Below are 21,965 nucleotides of genomic sequence, written 5' to 3' on the forward strand. Positions count from 1 at the left end.
GTCTGGTTGTGTGATGTCTGACAGAAATGGAGCTAACCTGAGCCCTGGAGGCTAATTCAAGTTTGTACCCAGCCCTATTCAAGCTCACTGTTTTTGCTCTTCTCCTCCAAACTTTCCCTAAAACCGCCCCGCTAATCTCACCTGCTGTAGCGCTAGAGCCCCGGTCTTACCTCCACAAGCCCGGCAGAAATCCAATTCATGCTTCTTAGGCTCCGCAAAAGTCTCACGCCCTTTTCCTCCTCTTTGTCTGTCCTGTACGCTCATCTGATTTCCTCTGCCTCTCCGAGTTGTACCTTATCTTGCTCTCTTTGTTGTTAACATCTCGGTGACTAACTCCCCCTTTGTCTCTGCCCCCCTCTTCTCTTCTGCCTCCCTGCAGTCGATGCTGCGATAAGAAGAGTTGTGGCAACAGAAACGAGACCCCATCAGACCCTGTCATCATCGACAGGTAAGCAAACTTTGGCCTTCGACCTCGGCTGACATGATGCTGCACTGTCATCGCAGACACAAACACAGCGCGTATGACTGTTCCTGAACACAACGTGTGTGCAGAATACGCAGGCAGCAGAAACACACAATAGATATGACATCATGACAAAATTTCACTTAGTGAAGTATGCGCATAAAAGCTTTCGATGTGTGATTTGGGTGAGTAAATGTAACCTGCAGGCCTGATGCAGCTGGCCGCAGGTTGTTTAAATTCCTGCAACCATAATCGTCTGTGTGAGGAAAATGTGTGAAACAGCAGTAAATAATATCCCAGTGGCACGTGTGAGATTTGGAGCAGCAGTCACAGAGCAGTTGAGCTCTGCTTCAAGTGTGGTCAAACAGTGTTTGTGTGGTCTGGCTGATGACTCCGCTGATGAGCAGTTAGGGTTACAGCTACAGCCTAGTGTGTGTGTGTGTGTGTGTGTGTGTGTGTGTGTGTGTGTGTGTGTGTGTGTGTGTGTGTGTATGTATAAATCTCACTCTGGGACGGGGTGCGGTACTGAAGGTTGTGTGCTGTTTTTGACACTCACAACACTTTTTCTTTGAGTGTACACCTTTCCCCTTCTTCCGTCGTAAACTACCTCTGACCGATGCAGCAGCTCGCATGATTTACAGCCAGGCGCCAAAAAAAAAAAAAAAAAAGAGCGGCCCTGTAGATTTACAGTCGGGCCCGTGCTGTGTGCGTGTGTGTGGTACACATGTGGACAAACGGTGTGAGGGAAATTATTTGTTTATACTTGAGTAACTGCTGAAGCATGCAGATTTAGAGCTGCTCTGATCAAGACAAGGAGGAGAGCACAAACTTACACGCTGAAGTGATTTCCCATAGAAGAGTCACAGTATCACCTTTTCAGTATTTTACCATCTACAGCATATTCAAACAACTGCATTATCACGTGAATAGAACTAAGTTGTAGGTTATTTAGATTTTATGTCTGATTTGAAGTTGTCAGATTCATGTGTATTTGTGTGAGTGTTAATGAGGCAGTGACCTGTGCTATCTGATGAACACAGCTGTCCTGTTCTCACTGCTGCTCTGTCAAAAGCTACTCTTTACCTGTGTGTGTGCGTGTGTGTGTGTGTGTGTGTGTGTCTGTGTGTATCTATGTGTGTGCGTGCGCCACCCTTGTTCCGCTCCAGTGAAGCGGAAGGCCTCACCTCAGCGCTCCCTGAGACAGCTGCACCCCACCACATGGCCTCAGACAACACGCCTGCCCATCACTCTGTGCCATATTTCTGATTTTTGTTTTCCTGTGTGCATACTTGTTGAGCTTTTCGTCTGTGCGTCGTGTCGCTCGGGTCTTTTGCGGGGCGCCATCCTGGCTGCCACGGTATTAAACTCTCCCTTCAGCAGTCCGTAGTTTGAGCAGAGCCACCTTGGATGAAACAGGCTGATCTCTGGCGTTAACAGCTTTCCCACACTGAGCATGTGTTGTGGCCGCTCGCTCGGCGGTATTCCCCTGACGCCCAATGGCTCAGGTGTGAGGGCAGCATTAACGAACAACAAATTAGAACAGGGGGAGGGAAAACAACAGCAATATCTCAGTTTTTCTCTCCAGCGAGCAGCACTCTTTCTGGACAGGAAAATAGGTCAGGTGAGAGCAGAGCGGTTGGAGCGGAGGGGGGGGGGTTGGTAGCTCGTTTTAAAGAAGGGGGAGAGGAGGGTTTATACGTTTGCTCATTTAGTACCAATATATTCTTGGCAGTTGTAATAATCAGAGATTCATAAACAAACAAACAACTGTGAGGGTGAAACTGACTCAATTACCATGAGTTCCCCTCCTTCAAATTCATAAAGAAATACCATCAGCAGCCCCTCTCCACCCTTGAAGTTATTTAGTTCGTTAAATAAGGGCTCGTTAGCCCTCTGCTGTTTCACAGAGATGATTAGATTTTACAGCCCTAATTAGCTGGGCTAGCTCTAACTCTTCTGGAAGAGTAATGGGTCTGATTGCCTAATTAGCTCTCTCTCGTTAAGATGGGAGAAACAGGCCACTGCAGCAAAACCGCAGGAATGAGGAAAAATAAAGTCAGCTAATGAGAAACTTATTTGATTGTTAGGAGAACAAATCTGGTACAGTGTGGATCGGCAGCGCTCTGGGTACTGTACTCGCTCACCGGGAGAATCTCTCTCGCTCGTCTCTGCACATCGCCTCCTGTTGAAAAGAGAGAATGTGTTTGGGCTTTAAAGTGTCTACAAGGAGCGATGTGGATTAGATTTTAATTATGAAGCATTTGTTTAGGCTATGGTAGCAAAAAGCACTTTAACATTACTTTTACTGAAGTTGAAAGAAACATCCTACACAATCTGTCCTGCTTTCTGGCTGTATTGGTTTAGGACTATTTGGCTGAGGCGTGTTGTCATCTCTCTCTGTCTTAGATAAGTTTCCAAGTCCGTCTGATCTGAATCAGTCCGCGCTAAAGATGAAGGCAATTCATGCCATATTTTATGGATTTAACCTCCAATGTGGTGAGTCCACGGAAATTCAGAGAGACGTGACATGTTGTGTCTGTGCTTGACACTAGGCAGGGGAAGCAGCAGAAAGGTGAGAGGCTCCTGTGTGCCTCTCTGTGTCTTCCCCAGGGAAACATGTGTGGTCCACTTTAGCCCCTTACAGAGGCAGGATAATATGAGGGGAACCCTTAACCCCCCCCCCCCCACCACCACCACCACCTCCACCTCCACTTCCATCGCTCTCCATCACTCCTGGTTAGCATGGGGTTAATCATATGCAGCCACTGCCAGTCAGTCTATCATGCGCCTCAATGGGCCTCAAATCACAAACACATTTCCCTCTCACCCGCTGTCTCTATGAATAGCTTCTCTTAAATGTATCTCCTCACAGAACTGTTGTTGTTAATTGACATCCATATAATTGTGGACTAATCTCTCAATCCTACCCGCTTTGGGAGTATGACTGTCCCTCCGGCCCCATGTGTCCTACTGCCACCTGTGTCCTGTGGCCCCTTTCTTGCCCGTCCAGCTCCCCCAGGCCCGCCACAGGGTGTCCCCCAGGCAGGGAGAGCCTCTCTGGAGGAGGGAGAGAAACTCTCTGTGACCAGAGATAAGGATCCACTGGATAGCCCTGCATATCCCATGATCCCCATTTCCAGTCACAGTGTGGGGAGGGGTGGGGTGAGGGGTGTCAAGTTTACGCACAATGTTATTTCAGGTTTATTGCTGTTTTTGAGTGTGTGCTTGTGTGTGTTTGCGTTTGCACACACTCCTTGCGGCCCGCTGTTGATGTGGCCCATTTCCTTGCATGCGTGTCCATGCTTGTGTATCCGCGTCGATGCTGGTTATTTCCCCAGGAGTGTGTGTGTGTTGATAGAGGCCATTTCCTGGCGAGTGTGTGTGTGTCTTGAGTGAAGAATGTCGGGCAGGAAGTGCTCCTCCCGGGGAGGATGATGTCATGGCCGACAGTTTCCTGTTCTGTGAGCCAGTGGAACAGACCGAGTCTCAGCCTCGCGGTGGGTAGTTAGGAGTCCTGGACCAGAGACACATTAAATGGTTTTGGTTCGCCTCTCGGCTGCTTCTTGTCTGCACCTGGTTTGGTGTTCGTCCAGGTCACCCGACACATCTGGAAAGAACATATAAACTTCGCCAGCCGCAGTGTTTTGAGGATCATTGCATTTTCCCAGTTAATGTACTATTTGTTTGTCACTCTCCCCCTCTTTGTCTCCCTCTCTAGTGGGGAACCCCGTCATTGTTTTGGTTGTTATGTTTAGATGCACTTCCTGGGGTGAGAGGTCATGTGTTGTCTTGGCTGGGCTAACGTGCGCTAGTGAATAATGTATGTCATTGACTTTATGTCAGCCCTGCCAGCCCCCCAAGCCGAGCCCACCCATGTTTAATTCATCCATCTCATTTGTGTGTGTGTGTGTGTGTGTGTGTGTGTGTGTGTGTGTGTGTGTGTGTGTGACTGCAAACATGTATGTGTGTGTGTCATTTAGAGGCCCAGTCTGCACCTGTCCAGCCATTAGCCCCCTTCTCATTTGCATTTGATGCTAATGCGGTTTACTGGCAGCGCCTTGCGTCCCCTCAGTGTAGTTTCACTTTCATATCCATGACTGTGTTAGTGAGAAGGTGAAAACACACTCACAGCACAGCTACCCTACATTCTTGTGACTGTAATCTGCCCCGATCAGCTGGTATTTAAATATTGAGGTCGTCGTTATTTGCTTACTCTTTTCCACATCTCGGTGATGCTGTATCTGATGCAGGATTGTCATTGTTTTTCCCCTCTACACCACTTTTCTTTCTCACAGTTGGTTTTCTGCTGTGTCTCTGACCACCTATCTCTCGCCTGACATTTACCTCCAAGACAAAGAGAAGCTACAAACAGAGTCACAAGACCCAGAGAGCAACAGTGTCACTCATATTGGTGGATTACGGCAGCTCCTCTGCACCTTTTTGACTCAAGGTCTTCCTGGAGCTTGTTTTGGTGTTTGTCTTTAGGGGAGGAGAGATCTTCTCAGATTGTGCCGTGATGTTCTTTTAGAAGGTGTATTCTCCCATTGATGTGCTGTTTCTTTTTCTGCAGTCCTAGGGGGGGACAGCTGCATCAGATGTTATGGGAGGCTTTGAAAAGGACTGGCCCTGAGATGGTTGTGGTGTTTGTGCAGGGCTCAGGGGCAAAAAGGCAGAGTTGCTGGCTCATCGATATGCAGGCAGAACTCCCCTCCCTCAGGTGCTGGCTGCCTCACAAATCTGCGTCACACTCACACACTCACACACTCACACACACACACACACGCACACACACACACACACGCACACGCACAGGCACAGGCACAGATGCAGCTCTCATCCTCAGATAAACTCGTACACAATACACAAATACATATGCAGACGGATGCATGCGCAGGCCTGAGAATCCACAGGCGTGCAAAAATATTGCACGCACACACATATACACACTCACACATTGACCTGCAGCTCTCTGCATCTGTTTGGTTGTGTTCTTTTTTTTCCCTGCGGTGGTCCCCCCACCCCCCCGGGTTGGAGGAAAGCGTGGCCCCAGGGGACGGACGGCTGCGCTGATTGACAGCAGGGAGTTTGGAGGTCGAGGAGCCTCTAAAACAGCGCTGCGTCTTTCTCTCTCATCCAGACCTTCAGCACTCTCACCCCCCAACTACTGGCTCGCTTTCATTTGTGAACACCCCAAGACAAAAAAAACACACACACACATCATTCCCAGAGTATACCTGTGTTTGTTTATACCAATATGAAATATCACATTAACACAAGCTGTTTTTTTATTTATTTTATGGTGAGGAAACTATGAGGAACACACTGGAAATAAGTATTTTTAACGCTCAACTTTGTGTGTGTATTACATAGTGTTTTAATTCTTTCCCCCAATAAACTAAAACAGAGCTGCTATCACACTTTATGGGTAGTTAAGATAATGCTCCCCAGCTGAATGCAGGTAGCAATCAGTTTATTAGGGCATATAAACTGCAATTTACAAATGTCATTACAGTGAAACGTTCTTGGTTTCATGACATGGGAAAATTTTTTTTTTTTTTGGCTGGAGCAACTGTAAATAGCACAGTTGTAGCTCTATTTTCTCCGTAAACTGCTTTGTCATTACTGCTTGACATTCCCTGCTTGACCTGGCCGCTCTCCTTGGCCGTTCCCTCCGCCTTTGTGTCAGTGTTTGTTCTGTCCCAGAATTGAAGGGTTTTGGCCGGCCAGAGCTGACCCAAATGAGTAGCGTCCTACTTCTCTGAGAGCTATTTAAGACATTTTTGGTGTTGGAAATTGCAGGACAGAGAGATAGAGATAGAAGGGGAGCGAAATAGAATAGAAGATATATTTACCATATGAAAGGTCCCATGTATGACGTGTGAACGTGTGTGTGTGTGTGTGTGTGTGTGTGTGTGTGGTGGTGCTGCAAGTGAGGAAAGAGTAACGTTTTCCAGGATTTAGTCCGTGACTCGCCCTAGAAGATGCGCTCAATTTGCTTTTCAAATGAGGCGTGAAGAGCGCGAGTGTGCGCCTCTCGGTGTGATGCTATACATTTGGACATGCATGGTTATGTGTGTGTGTGTGTGCGGCAGGAGCAAGGGCTTTGTTTTCTCAATGCTCTGATGTGTGTGGACAGTCTAGCGCAAGGCCCACTAAGTGCTCTCTCACAGCCAATGTGCTACACGGCTCCCTGTGTTGCTGCTCGTAATTGAATAGACACACCAGCTCCTCTCTCAGTGAAGGATACTCAGGCTTCCTCTCCCAGCAGGCTGAGCCAGTGTGTCATCGAGCAGTATAGCTTCCAGCCGCCCTGATCACAGCCCTCACTGATGATTCATTGTTTACTGATTATTTCTGCTAAGTGAGAATGCAGACAGTATGCTTCATGCCAGCCCCATACCCCCCAACCTGGCGTCTCACTTCCTATCAGCCAGTTTCCCTCCCAGAACCTCTTCTGGCGCTTTACCTCAGCGCTGTAGCCCAGGATGTAAGTCCAGGTGTCCAGGATGAGTGCTGATGACCCGCTGTGCCCAAGCAAGATGTATAGTCTGCTGATTGTTTTCCATCAATCTGTCCAGGAAGAATGGATCGCTGGCCAGGCGCTGTGATCGGCGCTCTCAGTTTCACACGCCACAATGGAAGGAAAACCTGCTCCACACTGGGGGAGACAGGGAGGGAGAGATATGTAGTGTGATAGTGGTGGTGGGACTCTGCAACGTAGGAATGATCCTTTTAAAATATTCTGATTATTTTATGTGAGATGTAGCTTTTTTTTTTTACTGCAGGATTATTTATTTTCTTTAAAAACAAACAAAAGAAAACACTTCTACTGTAATCTGGCATCTGTATAGTCAGTACTGTTGTACTATCAGTAACCATATCATCACTTCCAAGTTCAACCTTTTCATATCTGTTCTTATATATGAATATTGTGACACTGAGCTTGACTAATTCCAGCTGTAACATTAAGAGACAAAAGGAAGTCTTCAAGGAAGTATCTCTGTCGTAATTAAACGTAAAGCAGGGACGTCAACATGCAGACAATTATGGTCAACAGCACTGTTCGATCAAAGGGATGATATATTCTTACATTCCTAATATATTCTTTTTACTCTGCATTAATCATCAACAAATGAGACCCAAGCACATGTCACAGTTCCACTTCAAAAAGCTGAGCTGAATTTAAAGGCCTTTGTTTGTGTTTATGTAAGTGATGAGGGGAGACAAAGTAAGGCGTAGGCAATCGACTGAGACACTTTGTTGTTTGACACCGCCTCACCCCCTTTGTGTGTGTGCTGCTAACGCTGTTTGTTTGTTTGCCGAGTGGCTTGACCTCGCTGAGAGGAATGTTCACTCGTTTTCTTTACTTCTGTGTTTGTGTCTCTGATTTTCTCCATCCATGTGTCTCTCTTCTTCTTCTTCTTCCTCCTCTTCTTCTGCTTCTCTCTTCGTCTGTGTCTCTGCCCCTCTGTCTATGTGTCTTTTTCTTTGGTCCTCCCACTCAAAATTCCAGATTTAACTCTGAAGGCTTTTTTTTTTTTTTTTTTTGGGTTAATCACACTTGGAATCTTCCCCACGTTTGAACGCTCTTCCTCGGCAGCGCGTTCTTCCTCGATCTCGAGTCACGCTAATTATCCCAGTTATTGGCTTCTCCAACACAGGAGCTGTGATTTACATGAGGTGACATTCAGTTCAAACGCGCAGACCTTCGCAACCTTTTTCTGGAAAACAATTAACAGCGCAGCTTTCTCCTCTGCCTCCCTCCTGTACCCTCTTTTTTCTCTTGCTACACCACTCCCTCTCTCTCTTCCTCTGGCTATTGTCTTCACACAAACAGAGAAGATTTACTGCCAAAACTGTGAGGGTGTGCTAGGAGAATAAACTGTTGGTGCACTTTCTGTAACAAGTGATTACTTGGTTGGTAATTGACGGTTTTGGTAGATATTCAGCGAGGTGTTCGCAGGAGCGGTTGAGTGAAACTAACATGGAGAAGGTGCTAACTTTGCTTTTGCAGGATTGTGTCTGATGTTCCATCTTAAATTTTTTCTCTGAATTTATCCATCTCCTCCGTGTGTCTGCCAGTGACCCTAGAAAATTTAAGATGCACCCTTTTACACACACACACACACACACACACACACACACACACACACGCTTATAGACAGACATATAGCCCAGACACTCTCACACTCTCACACACACACACACACACACACACACACACACACACACACACGTTCAAACACAAAGACAAACTTGCAAGTGCAACGTTAATGAAGCGCATCTCTGTTCTGTCATGACGCCCGTGTTAGCATGACAAGATGTTTACACACACAATCACGGCCGCGCCTCTGATGTGGGCCGGGATGAAACAGAGATGAGAGGAGAGGAAAAAGAGGAGGCAGAGACGTGACGGTGAGCGTCGGGTATGGGCTGCTTTTCTCTGTTTGACAGGAGGACAGGTGTAAAAGTACCCCACTGAGCGAGAAGACTTAGAGGGATAGATAGACAGACAATAGCAAAAGAGAGAGAGCGAGATGTACCTGGAGGAAAATTTTCTGAAAAGGAGAGACGCTTCTTTTTTTTTTCTTTTTTTTTTTTTTTGTCTACAGAGGACTTCTCTGAACTCAACCACATTCTCGAATCCGTAGGAAAACAATTAGATCCACCCGCTTCCCCTTGTCCCGCAGTGTAGATTACAAATGAGCAAACCTGGCATTTATCACATTACTACAAACATTTATTAAAGCCGGTTCCCCTCTAAAGCTGCAGAGATAACAGTGGGTAATTGCAGAGACTGGCTCTATTAGTTAAGTATGCCTAATGTCACTGCCTCAGAGCATTAATGGACGCCGTAGTATTATGTTCCTGCGCTCATTACCACCCCACTCCCCTTCAAACAGATACACACACACACTCATACACACACACACACACATTCACACTCCCTCTCCCCCCTCCATTGACCCTGCAGCAGGAGTCTGTGCCACTCTAATGAGAAATGGAAAACACTGCTCCGCAAGCTCCAAGACACACACACACACACGCATATACGGACACAGACACACACACACACACACACACACACACACACACACGGTGGGAGCCATTACAAGGGGACAGAGGGGTACAACAGTATAATCACACACGCCCAGGGAAACAATTGTGCCGTTATCAGAGTGATCACATTATAAAAGTTTAATAAACACCAAACGGCCTAATGGTGAATTAGCCTGCATCTGCCCTGTGTTGTGCCAGGCTATAATTAGTGATTTAACAGAGACAAAACAAATGTTTTTAGCCAGAGCGTTTCACAATCAACAGATTTTTACTTGGACATAAATTATCATGTTTGTCCAGAATTAAAAGAAAATGTGTGGCTGTGATGATGATGTGGGAGTTTGTTTGTTTTTTTCTTCTTCTTCTGTTTTTTTTTGTTTTTTTTTTCACTTTGTGATCTTGACTCCAAGACACCACAAGTCACACATGCAGACAGTTGCACAAACACTGAACCACTGAGAGGAGAGTTTGGCTCAAGCCCGAGTCTGGTTTTCTAAGTGGCACTTGAGATGTGTATGGAGAGGGGCGGACGGGTGCTTGAGATTGCTGAGGAGGAGGAGAGAGAGTGAGGAAAGGAGGGAAGGGGGGAGGGAAAGCAGAAAAGAAACAGGAAGAGATGGCGGTGAATGACGTGGAATAAGTTAGTCAAGAGGAGGGGAAAAAATGACTCTTCTTCTTCTCCCCTGTGTCTATTTTGGTAGTTGTGCGTGCGTGTGTGTGTGTGTATTTGCATGCGGACATTGACATTAAATCAATAACAATTTATAATTTACAATCACAAGGACCTATCACTTTTTATAGGGCCTCCATCCTCGCTCATCAATATTACATCAGGACGCAGACTCTCAGTGTGAAGGAGCAGGAGGGTGAGAAAACGGCTGAGAAGAGTGAATATGGCTTTGGTCCAGTGTGTGTGTGTGTGTGTGTGCGTGTGTGTGTGCGTGTGCGTGTGCATGTGTGTGTGTAGAGGGGGATGTGGGCGGAGGGGGAGAATGAGGGCATCTGCTGAGGTTGTAGAAAACATTGCTCCCAGCATACACAAATGTGCAAACGCATACCCTGCCTTGCTTGTGTGTGTGCGTGTGTGTGTGTCTGCATCTGTCCAAATGCTTTTGTATGTGTATGTGAGTGCGTGCGTGCGTGTGCGTGTGTGTGTGTGTGTGTGCATGCTTGCCAGCTGAGTGACAGCTTAGTATTGATCTGTGGGAGGCCCTGGTGTCATTAGACCCAGTATGGACCAGCAGGCACACGTGGAGGTCAGGGCACAGAGTTTGTGTGTGTGTGTGTGTGTGTGGCAGAGTGGGGGACCAAGTGTTCAGTAGTGACAGGCTCAAGCCTCTGAAAGAAAATCAATCGTGTCATAAGAGGAAGGTTTCCTCCAGCCTCCTTCTCCTTCTTTCTCCCTACTCTTCCTCCTCTCATCTTTTCTCTCCCATTTTTCTTTTCATTCTTCTCATTTGGGAGATCGTCCATAGACTCTCCATTTGCTCTTTTACCACTCCCTTCTTCCCTGCCTTTCTTTGGTTTTTGAGCATCTCTGACACACACACTCACACTCACACACAGATAGCACTCTTGGGTCAGGACGGGGGTTGCATGTGTGATGTGTGGATCAATCTGAGGGGTTATCCTGGCAAAAAGGAGCCATTAGTGACATAACTGATCCTGGATCAGCCCTCATTAACTAAAAGGGCACAGGGGCTGTGTGTCCAGATAAAAGAAATGACCCCAAACCAGGGCCAATTAACTCAGGGGGTACAGACTGGGTGAATTGATGGCATGTGTTGTTTTGTTTAATGGAAGTTTGATTCGGAAAGAAACTGATTAGATTTTGTTTAATTGTGAATTTAGGCTGTCCTTCAGTTATTTATTATTAAGCGAGAGGACACACACAGACACACACATACACACACTCTCTCTCACACACACACACACCGGGCAAGCATCCACCTGTTCTCCTCTCTCCTCTCTCGCCTGAGGGGACTAGTATGGTAGATAACAGTTTGAGTGGGCCTGCTGCAAAACACTAATCAGACCTAACACTGCCTAATTAGCACAGAGTCCGCTGATTGGCTTACAGCAATAATTAACACAGGTGAGAATAATTAGCTCCCCATAGACCTGTGTGTGTGTGTGTGTGTGTGTGTGTGTGTGTGTGTGTGTGTGTGTGTGTGTGTGCAGGATGTTATTATGCAGTCTTGGTCCCCAGTGAGACTGAGGAGGCAGAGAGAAGAATCAAACTCATTACTGAAACCAGGCCAACCTGTGTTAGGTGCTCTGCTTTCCCACACCCAGAGAATTAGCCACAGAGATCCACCTCCCATCTCTCTCTCTCTCTCTCTCTCTCTCTCTCTCTTGATGTGTGTGTGTACCTACCTTTTCTCTTGTCTTTTTCTCTCTCCGTCTCTTTCCCTTCAGCCCCCCCCCCCCACTTGATGACGACTGAAGGTGCGTTTGAGGAATCTCACCGCTAGGTGAACCTACTAAGATAAGATGAAACACAGACACGGGGCATCTTTCTATCATATTCTGTCTCTCCGGTGGTCTGCTTCTCTCTTTTATCCCCTGCCCAGCCCTTATTCATTCGCTCTTCAGGATAGTGGGGACGAAATAGGGGGAAAAATTGTTGGCATGCGCCGTCTTCCTCTCCAAATAAAAAGCTTCAGCATATAGCCTCTTCCTTCCAATAAAATTGTATACTGTACACTCCATGAACTACTACTTACCGCCTGGCTGTGTACACAAGATACTGAATCATGCTCAGCCAACTCCTCATGTTTCCTCTTCAAGAGAGAGAAAGAAGGAGATAATGAGAAAGACTGAGGAGGAGAGACAAAGAAATGAGAAAAGAACAGGGGAACTGTGTTTTGCTGAAAGACTGGCCGTCGTTCATCAGTCTGTAAGCAGCATGGTGTCCTCCATCTCACTCTCCCTGGTTATTTTTACCAAAGTGCTGCTTCTTTGATCAGGCCAACATCACAGAGAAGAAGACGGGCACACAGACATTGAGAGGGGGTTAATATTGGAACACAATTGACGGCTTGTCACTTTTAGCTCCGAGGCACAAACATCACCGAGTAGTTAGTCAGGTTCCGGAGAGGGAGATAGATGGGGGTAACACACACACATACACACCTCCGAGAGCTTTTTGTGTGCTAAATAAATAACAAGCGACGATGTAAATTGGTGTTTTCCTGAAGTGTGCGGCTGCTTCTGGGATGTGTTTTTCATGTCAAGACATTTTAGAGTGGTTTAGGAGTGCAGGATGTAGGGCTAATGAATTTAACCCCCCAAACTGTGCACAGACACACAGTTTTGCTCTCATGCATACACACACACACACACAGTTGAATATTCACCTGACCACAGGTGCACCACAGCATTAATGCGAGGCACATTCAGGCTGACTCCCACCCCCAGCTCACTCTCTAAACCATTGTTCTCCACACACCAGGGCCCAGGGAGGTGCCAGGGGCAACATCAGCCTATAACCATACACCAGTTGAGACACAGTGGGAGAGGGAAGCTTATCGTTGGCTGACTGATCTCCGGTGTCGCGCTGACAAGCCTCCCGTGTTCGCTAGATTTGTTTTTTGTTGTGTTCGCTCCTGGTAAACACTTGCCTCTCAAAACAGGCAGCTACTACCTCTGTCACACATGAGGCTGTCACAACACAACGCTCACCCGCGCTGTACTCCACATCATACCGAGCTGTAGCTACGACACACACAGACAGACACACACCTGGGGATGTATGTATGAGCAAAATGGATGTACTCAAAAGGCAGCTAAATGCATATAAGAGCTGTTAAAGCAGTGTTTATGGGAGGCATTTGCATAGTGTTCATAGCACTTTCTGCCTGTCTCCTTTCCACACACGCACACACACACACACATACACACACACACACACACACACACACACACACACACACATACACATGCACACACTCTCTCAAAAGCTGCACTTTTCCCCCTCGAATACTCTCAACATGCCTTCCTGACTAAAGAAACAAAATGAAAGAAGGTTGATTGAGGCAAAACAAGGAAGGTTGTTTTTTTTTCATATTTCCTGTTTCAATAATTAATATGCATGAGTTTTATGGCCGCTTAAGATGCGATCAATTATTCATTAACAGCATGTTAATTGCATCCACAGTCCTGAATATTTAACCAAACACTAAATCAATGGGGTCGAATGAGCAGCAATATGGACATTTTATAAGCTTTGCCAAAAATTAGGTTAGGCTTTAATGAAAACGGCAGCGAGCGGATTGGAAAAGGGACAAATGTGAGGAAAGGACCAACTTCATGAGAGGAGGCTTATGTTTAGAAAGCAGACAATATGAATAAATGCAAGGTTGTTGACTCGTAATAGTATAGTCAGTGACTCTTAGCCTTTTCTTCTGCTTTGTCTCTTTATTCTCATCTCCTCCTTTTTTAAATGGAGAGGATGTAATCTCTTCATCTCTGCCCACTGTAGCCAGCCTTTTCCACTCTCAAAGACTCCAGACTCCTTTGTCCTGGATCTTTGTGTGCTTGTGTGTGTGTGTGTGTGTGTGTGTGTGTGTGTGTGTGTGTGTGTGTGCGCAGCTCTTGTGTGTGTGTGTGTGTGTTTCTGTGCAGTTCTTGTTTGTGTATGTGTGTGTGTGTGTGTGTGTGTGTGTGTGTGTGTGGCACAGCGGTGTCTGGACGGTGACATTTCTCTGCTTGGATAACCATCGCGCCCTCTGTCCCTCTGTCCCACCAGCCATGACGCAGGGTAATGTCACCTGTCAGTCTCAAACTCCTACTTACAACCGCTACCCCCCCCACCTCCCCACCACCCCCACCGCACCTCACAACTCCCCACCCCACCCTATCCACCACCAGTCCGCCACCCTCTCACCCTGACCCTAAACTACTCCTCCCCTGGACTTCACCTGGGAGACAAAGCCCTCACCATCTCCCTCTTCCCACTCCTTTGTCTTCCTCTCCGGTACCTCATATGACTCCATATCCTCCTGCTCTTTCACTGCCTTATATCCAAATGGCAACCCCACCCCACCACCCCCACTTTACATTTACCCCCAGGACACCAGTATATGGAACGGGAGGACAGCGTATATAGTGAATGGGAAAGTCAGGGGTGGGAAGTTGACTTTTTGCCTGGACCCCGTTGCGTTCTGCGCCTGTTTTCAATTACTCTCCCGACACAGGCAGGGTGGAGGTTTATGCGTTATATGGGAATGTAATTGACTATAACTGCCCTCTTAACATTAACCAGGTGTACTAGCTGAGTGTGTGAGATTAGGCCTCAGGTCTTGGCTGTAATGGTGTGTGTGGACCCGGTCTATGCGGTTGTGTTGTTGTTGATGTATTTATGCCCTGCTCCTGTGAGGTGCTGCCCATTAGCACCGCATTTAAATCTGCCATTTTTCCAGTGTGTTTCTGTGCACGTGTGTTTATGTGTGTGCATAGTACAACTACTTGTCCCATTGTGTAAGTCCCATCATGCATCTGCCTGTGTGTGCATATAAGAATGAGAGGGAAAGTAAAAAAAAAAGAGGCAGGATACAGATCCAGCCTGCTTCAAGGGGGGCCTGACTTTACAAGGACAAAGTCAAAATGGGCCCATTCACAAGCCTGACATACTGTGATTTGTATGTATAGTGCTGTGCAGCCTGCGGGGCACTAGCCCAGGGGCTATCACAGACACCCAGACCAGTGCAGGAGCAGGGGGAGGTGGTTTATGCGGAGTGTATGTAGAAGGAGAGGACTGTGTGTTTGTGTGTGTGTGTGTGTGTGAGTGTGTGTGTGTGTGGGTCTGTGTGTGGTGGAAAGAGAAGCATCAACAGGCTGTCAATCAAGCCCCGGCCACAGCCTGTCACTCCTCGATCCGGGGGAGAATGGGAGTCCCTGGGACCCTGAGAGGAGAAAGGAGGAGGTGGTGCGGGAGGGGAGGTGGAGGAAGCAGGGAGGAGGTGACTGTCTGTCTGTCTCAGTGACTCCAGCTTGATTTGATATTTGATACCGAGCATGTGGCATTTGAATGCAAATCTATTTTGATTGTCCCACCGTCTGATAGGGTTAAGAGGAATCTATAGGGGATATGCATGTACGCGTTGTGTACCAGATGAGGGCTGGTTGGAGATACACCCACACACACACACAAAATAAGAGGGAGAATTATTCAGAGGGATTATATTACTCACCAATTCACTTGCATCAGGCAGGTTTCCCTCTCACAGCAATATAAAGCTATTCAATTTGAATAAATATTAAAGATAATGGGTCAGAGGTCAGAGAAATGTTTTGTCTTGCGATTCCTGTCTCCTTGTGGTTAAAATACTTTTCTTTACATGCAAAACTAGTGTGTACACATCCTGTACATAGCTGTGTGTATGTTTGAAAATATGAGCTCACGCAGGATAATTATTTTCCCTGCGTGCCTGTGGAGGATTGTGTTTAAAAGCAAGCATGTCAAGTAGGTAGACAGACGGACAGATAGACGGACGGATAAAGCTGGTATTACTGCAGTATGGAAATGCGAGGCTCAGTTCCCTCCCAATTAGAGCAGTGACTTCTGAAATGCCATAATACCCATTAATTAGCAAGCTGCTATTTTCTCAGTGATTTGGCTAATTAGTCTGCAAGGCTCTACACTATCTGGACCATTATTATTGGGTTGAAGCCATGCAAACACACACTCTCACACACACACACACATTCATGTTCGAGCCGTCGCACAAACACCAGCACGCTCACGTTCACATACATACCGTACAAGGGGAACCGATACACAATTTCCCACAGTTGAGTGACCCTAGTTTAAGTGACACCATTATACGCTTCAGTAGCAGCACAGCACAGCATGAGAGAGTTAATGGTGAAGAAGGGGATGTTGATGCACAGTTGCAAACCGGCCTCTGTCTTCTTTAACTATGAGCTCCTCATAACATGTTATTATATACAAACAGCAGCGCTGCCCCGTGCTCCTGTGAGAAACAACAGAGAAGCGTTTCAGCCCCCTGTAATGACTTGGCGTGTGTGTGTGTGTGTGTGTGTGTGTGTGTGTGTGTGCATGCGCGGGGCGCTCTCTCTGCTCTCGACAGTCCATCAGTGTCTCCCACCGGACAGACAGGCCACTGACACAGCACCATGAGGCCGGGAAACCTTTTCAATCACTCCCTCACTTTTCCCTCTCTGTCAGGTGGCAGAAAGGCGTGATTGATCTGTTGTTTCTCCACGGTGGTAAAGGAGTAGAAAGAAGTTGTGTTGGGTGGTGGAAAAAAAAGGGGTCTGGCATGTGTGACAACCACTTTCATAAGTTTATTAATCATCTTCATCAATAATGCAGCCCCGGCCCTGCTGTTGGTCGTCATGCAGCTTGTGTGTGTGTTTGCTTGCATGCGTGCAAGTGTGTGTTCACACTCCTTGCAGCCCGATGAACTTCATAAGTGTCCCATCACCACTTTAATCAAATTACTTATGAACCAAAATTGACAGTTTTCATTAATTATAAAGGATTATTCTAATTGCGATTCAAATTTATTCATTTAGAACAGACGGCATTCAGTAATGTTTCAGGAAATTTGCATATTAAATGGAGAGGGTAGGCCATTAGCTATGCTAATGTATGCATGATTCCTTATTTTGTGATTGGTGGGCCATATGTAGCAGGCTGGGGGTGTGCAGGTGAGGAATCTAGAAGGAGCTGTAATATGTTTGATAAACACAGAGGGATGCAAGGCCAAAACACACGTGCACGTGTGCACGCACACACACACATACACACACACACAGACACACGCACACAAACACACACTCACACTCACATGCTCACACACACACGGCAGGAAGCCATACATCTCTGTTCAGTATCAGTCTCCCTCTGTCTTTCCCTTGTCAAACACACACACACTCTCTCTGTCTCGCATTTTCTTGGTCTCTCCCACTCTCTGCTTCCATATTCCTCCCTCAAGACCCATTGGAGGGAACAACTTTTTACCCGAGAACAAACACAGCACACTAATTAAGTTTCTGATTTCTGATCCTGCTGCATTTAGAAACATAACCTTGAGCCTGTGTACACTCACAGTCATAGTTATGATTTAATACGGTGCTTAAATGGAACAAAAAGAAAGAACTTTTGCAAGCGGCACATTCATCCCCACAATGTATGGGGCTGGTCCCGGGTTGACACAATGCTCTTTATCAAGCTATATATAGTCGATGCATTATGCATTAAGTTTAACATGTGCTTAAATCAACACTATTCAATATGAATACATCAGTCTTCAACTAAGGTAGAGAGGAGAACATTTAGGGTAAATGACTGCACAGGGAGGCACGCGGGCAGGCATAAGCACACAGTTACAAACACACACACACGGTCACACACACCCTTCGGCTGTGCGGCGGCGTCTACCCAGGCTGATGACAGGCCCATTATTCACTGGTCAGTCCCACGAGGGCAGGGTTTGGGCTGGACAGGGTAGCAGAGCGTCCCAGCGTGGCAGGACAGCGCTGAGGTGAGAGGGACCAGGACCCTTCATTAATCCAATGGTTTGAGGGCCTGGAGCCTCTCTCTCTCTCTCTCTCTCTCTCTCCCTCTCTCCCTCTCCTTCCCTCGCTCTCTTTGTCTCTGTCTCCATCAGATTAATGGGCCAGGCCTGACAGAGGAAGTGTTTCAATCAGCACCGCCTGCCAAGCTTGTCCATCACCCAGACAGCCTCTTATTCATCATGGCTTTGATACACACACAGGCTCCCACACACAAACACACACGCATGCACAGATGTTTATTTGGTTGCATTTTTCCCCGGTGCTCTGGTGCAAAGCCAGGCCACAGGTACCGATGTTATCAGGCTACAAGTTGTTGAACCCAGCTACTCCTTCTTCCAACGCTGTTCCAGAGCAGCAGAGATCTCATTGCCTGTCTTTCAATGCTCCCCGCATGATGTCTCAGTTGAATTTTGAATGATCCTTTTTGGATGAAATGGATGAAACACAATTGGTTAAGTGTCTCTGGGACTTCTGTCCCCAAGCTGAGACCGGAGCTCGGGCTCCGAGGGGGAAGCGAGGAGCGATCTCTCCCAAGTGGGGCCTCTCCCTGAGCGGCGAAGCCACAGCGCGGCTTCCCCCTGACCCACCGTCTCCCTCCTCCTGGGTCCATTTGTTCTGAGAAATATTTAAAGACGGGGCAAATCCAGCTGACATGACATGCACACACATTGAGCAGATACAGACGAGCAGGAGGATGGGACGATGCACAGAGCGAGCTGGAAATGAATTTTTCAGAGCAGTGAGATGTTCTATTTGAATAAATCATGATACTTAAGATAGACATGAGGGCAATATAGAGGTGCTCGCCGCTACTTTAGTAGCACTCCTGAGGAATGGAGGGAAGTGGGTGCGTGTGTGTATGATGGGCTCTGTTTTTGTCATCTGCCCCCCATGTTCCTGTGTGTTCAATATGTGATTGTTCATGTTTTCTTTTATGTTTTGTCTTTTTTTTTTAGTCGAGGTTTCTTTCCGTGGATCTGGTATTAGTGGAACTGGATGTTTCTCTCCCAGTATAGCTAAACTGGGCCACTGTTACAGCCTGGTGTCCGAAGCCCAGGGCCAGTCCCACAGACAGACCTGGTTCTGGATTATTAATGTCCCCCCCTGTGGAGCCTGGCCCCCTCCCCCACCCAGTGCCCCCCTACACCCCTGGGGTCAGCCTGCATGGCTCCTGGTGCAAGGCCCCCCTCATAAATCTCCCTAAATTAGTGTGTGTATGTGTGCGTGTGTGTGTATGTGTGTGTGTTCTTCCACGCTTAAACATATACTGCAGGCAGGGAGACAGGTCACTGCGAAAACAAGCCAGTCAGGCTCCTGGTTGAAGTGTCAGTGATGCATGGCGGAAAAAGTGAAAGAAAGAGTTGCAGAGAGGAGGAAGAAAACGAGAAATGAAACACAAGGGGAGGAAAAGAAAATACACAAAACAGGGTTTGAGGAAGATATTTGATTCTCTGAGAAAGCCAGACTTCACTTTTAGTTTAGCCTCTTATTTATCACTCCTTTTTGTGTGCTGTAACATTATATTTGCTTACAAATATTTACACTTAATTTGAACTTGTCTCTGACTTCATTAGGATCGATTTCCCGAACAAATCTTAATGCTTAATTGCTAAAGTGCAGGATCCTCCATCCCTCTACCTGCCTAGATTAGTTCAGCATGTCCCACGGTGGTAACAGGCATGGGGAAGTGCTGTTGTGTCACTTAGTTAACCCCCGAGACAAATGGCTCCCCTCTGGAGCACAGTGAATTACACACCTCATGAAGCATATTAGGAGCCAGACACAGTGCTTTTCTTCCTGAGATGATCTGTACGGCAGGAATGGATGGAGGGAGAGGGAGAGGGGAAGGCTGAGTTATGGCATCACCCACAGCCATTTTTACAGCGTGTCGGCATCAGAACAAAACAGAGAGAGCAGAAAGAGGAGGGGCAAAGAATAAAGAAATGAGGCACAAAGATGTATAGCGCAGTGTGTAACAAAAGGCTGAAAAGATGAATAAACTAGAGCCACTGAGGACGATAAAACCGCACAGTTCTAAAGTTATCCATGTTAAATTTGACAAGGAAAACAACTCTTTACCTCATTTGTGGCTAATGTAGGAAAATTATTAGAAAATATAACAGAATTGTCCCTCGGAGGCTTCCATGCTGTTAGCTAATCACTTAGACAATCTTTATCACTACAGTAATAATATTTAGATGCTACAGGGATTACTTAAAAGTTGTGTTATAATTGCTTTCCTTGTTTTGTTTTTTATGGGCAGGGGGTGATTTTGTGTTTAATTGCTCCAAAGTGACAAATAATGCCCGTTACGATATGATGAAAGTGTGAGATCATTAAATTACTACGGCGACCGGCTGCATGTGTTTATTCCTTCGTTTTCGCAGTTGCAAATTTATGCCATGAGGCTTCAAGAGGCCAAGCAGTTATTTACACAAATTCACTTCCACAGCCATTCCTGGATTTGGGGGTAATTACGTGAGAGCGAAATGGTTTTATTTCATTTAATCCGGTCGGTGCAGCAATTTGCACTGGTAATATTTGTAGCCGCAGAGTCTGCACAGTAAAACAGCTTGAAACCAGCGAGAGACTCAAATACAAAAAAGGTAGAGGAGGCAATAATCAAAGCAAGAATCAATGCAGGAGGTAATATTGTCTATCGACTGAAAATTGATGTTTGGAGATGAGATACACTTGAATTTTTGTATCATTATCTGTATTTTGAAAGACCACATGCAGGTTTTGAGCCAGGAAAATTAAAAATCCTTGAGGTGAGGAGTCTAAACGCTCCCAGCCCACAGATAAATGTGTGAATAAACACAAAACGGCCTCTTAGCTGTTTCTTTCACATTTAACTCATTAATTTAACTCTCAACAATCTATATCTGTACATTTTATCTCCTAATCTGCATAATGATGGAAGGGCTGTTTCACATACTCACATTGTTAAAAAAGTAACAAAAAAAAGCCACAATCAGCCTTAAAAAGATTGTGGCTTTATATATGCAACTGTAGAATGTAAACAATTGGTCTTAAGGATGTCAAAATCCCTAAACTACCAGATAATATACCGACTTCACCTTGGTGTCCTCAGTGGTAGCTACGGCAACGATCATACGGTCATCAAGTCATAATGGGAACCGATGAAATATTGCACTGGCAACAAAAATGATCTCTGATTTCGTTCAGAATTTTCTGCTCTGCCCTTTAAAAGATGGATTGAGCTGAATATTTGTGGACCAGTGGATAGATCAGTGATTCCCTACCAGGGGTACTTATACTGCAACCGCTGTGTCAAGGGGGTAAACAACTGTGGAGTAGCTAATAGAGGATATATATACTGTATATATCAACATATTTATGTTTCGGAAGCAAATGGGGAGAAAATTAGGGAATAAATTAGGGGGGAAATCATGATTGACATCCAAACAGGATTACAAATTGGTGTGCTGCAGGTTTTTAGTAATTTTTTTTGTCACAATAACCAGTACACTGCCCAATACACACCTCACACCAAACTGGAAGCCAAATGTTGCCGTTAAGGTTGCATGAACTAGTTGGCAGGTTAGGTGAGAGGCAAAAATAGTGAAAAGTAAAGGATAAACGGTTTAAATATTTATTTCAAGGTAGTGGATAAAGAGTTAAAAGAGCTCCTCTGGCAGGGAGGTGGGGGTGTATCGGACAAAAGATTAGATTTGCTTCTGTATTGATTAAAGGGTGAAGTAAACATGATAACAGAGAACTGAACCTACCAAATGAGAGAATTACAGGCTATCGTCAGCTTCCTGTCCATATTTACCGGTCAGCTGTCAATCAGATTATCCATAAATCCTTATGGTAATCTCTTTGCTATTGCATATCAACACGCACTGCTCTTTATCTCCTTCCCCCCCCC

General features: G+C 46.2%; 1 protein-coding gene across 5 annotated transcripts in view; it reads left to right on the plus strand.

The window, feature by feature from the left end:
- ebf1a (EBF transcription factor 1a) overlaps window positions 1–21,965 on the plus strand; it is a 55,223-nt gene that overhangs the window by 6,112 nt on the left and 27,146 nt on the right. For all 5 annotated transcript variants that reach the window (XM_023419352.2, XM_023419351.2, XM_087177395.1 and 2 more), the window contains exon 6: window positions 380–448. In XM_023419352.2, the coding sequence (XP_023275120.1) occupies window positions 380–448 (69 nt within the window). The remainder of the gene's footprint in view (window positions 1–379; window positions 449–21,965) is intronic.

This window comes from Seriola lalandi, unplaced genomic scaffold (assembly GCF_002814215.2).
Source record: "Seriola lalandi dorsalis isolate HSWRI2012SDOR001 ecotype SW California unplaced genomic scaffold, Sedor1 jcf7180002054598, whole genome shotgun sequence".
Lineage (NCBI taxonomy): Eukaryota > Metazoa > Chordata > Actinopteri > Carangiformes > Carangidae > Seriola > Seriola lalandi.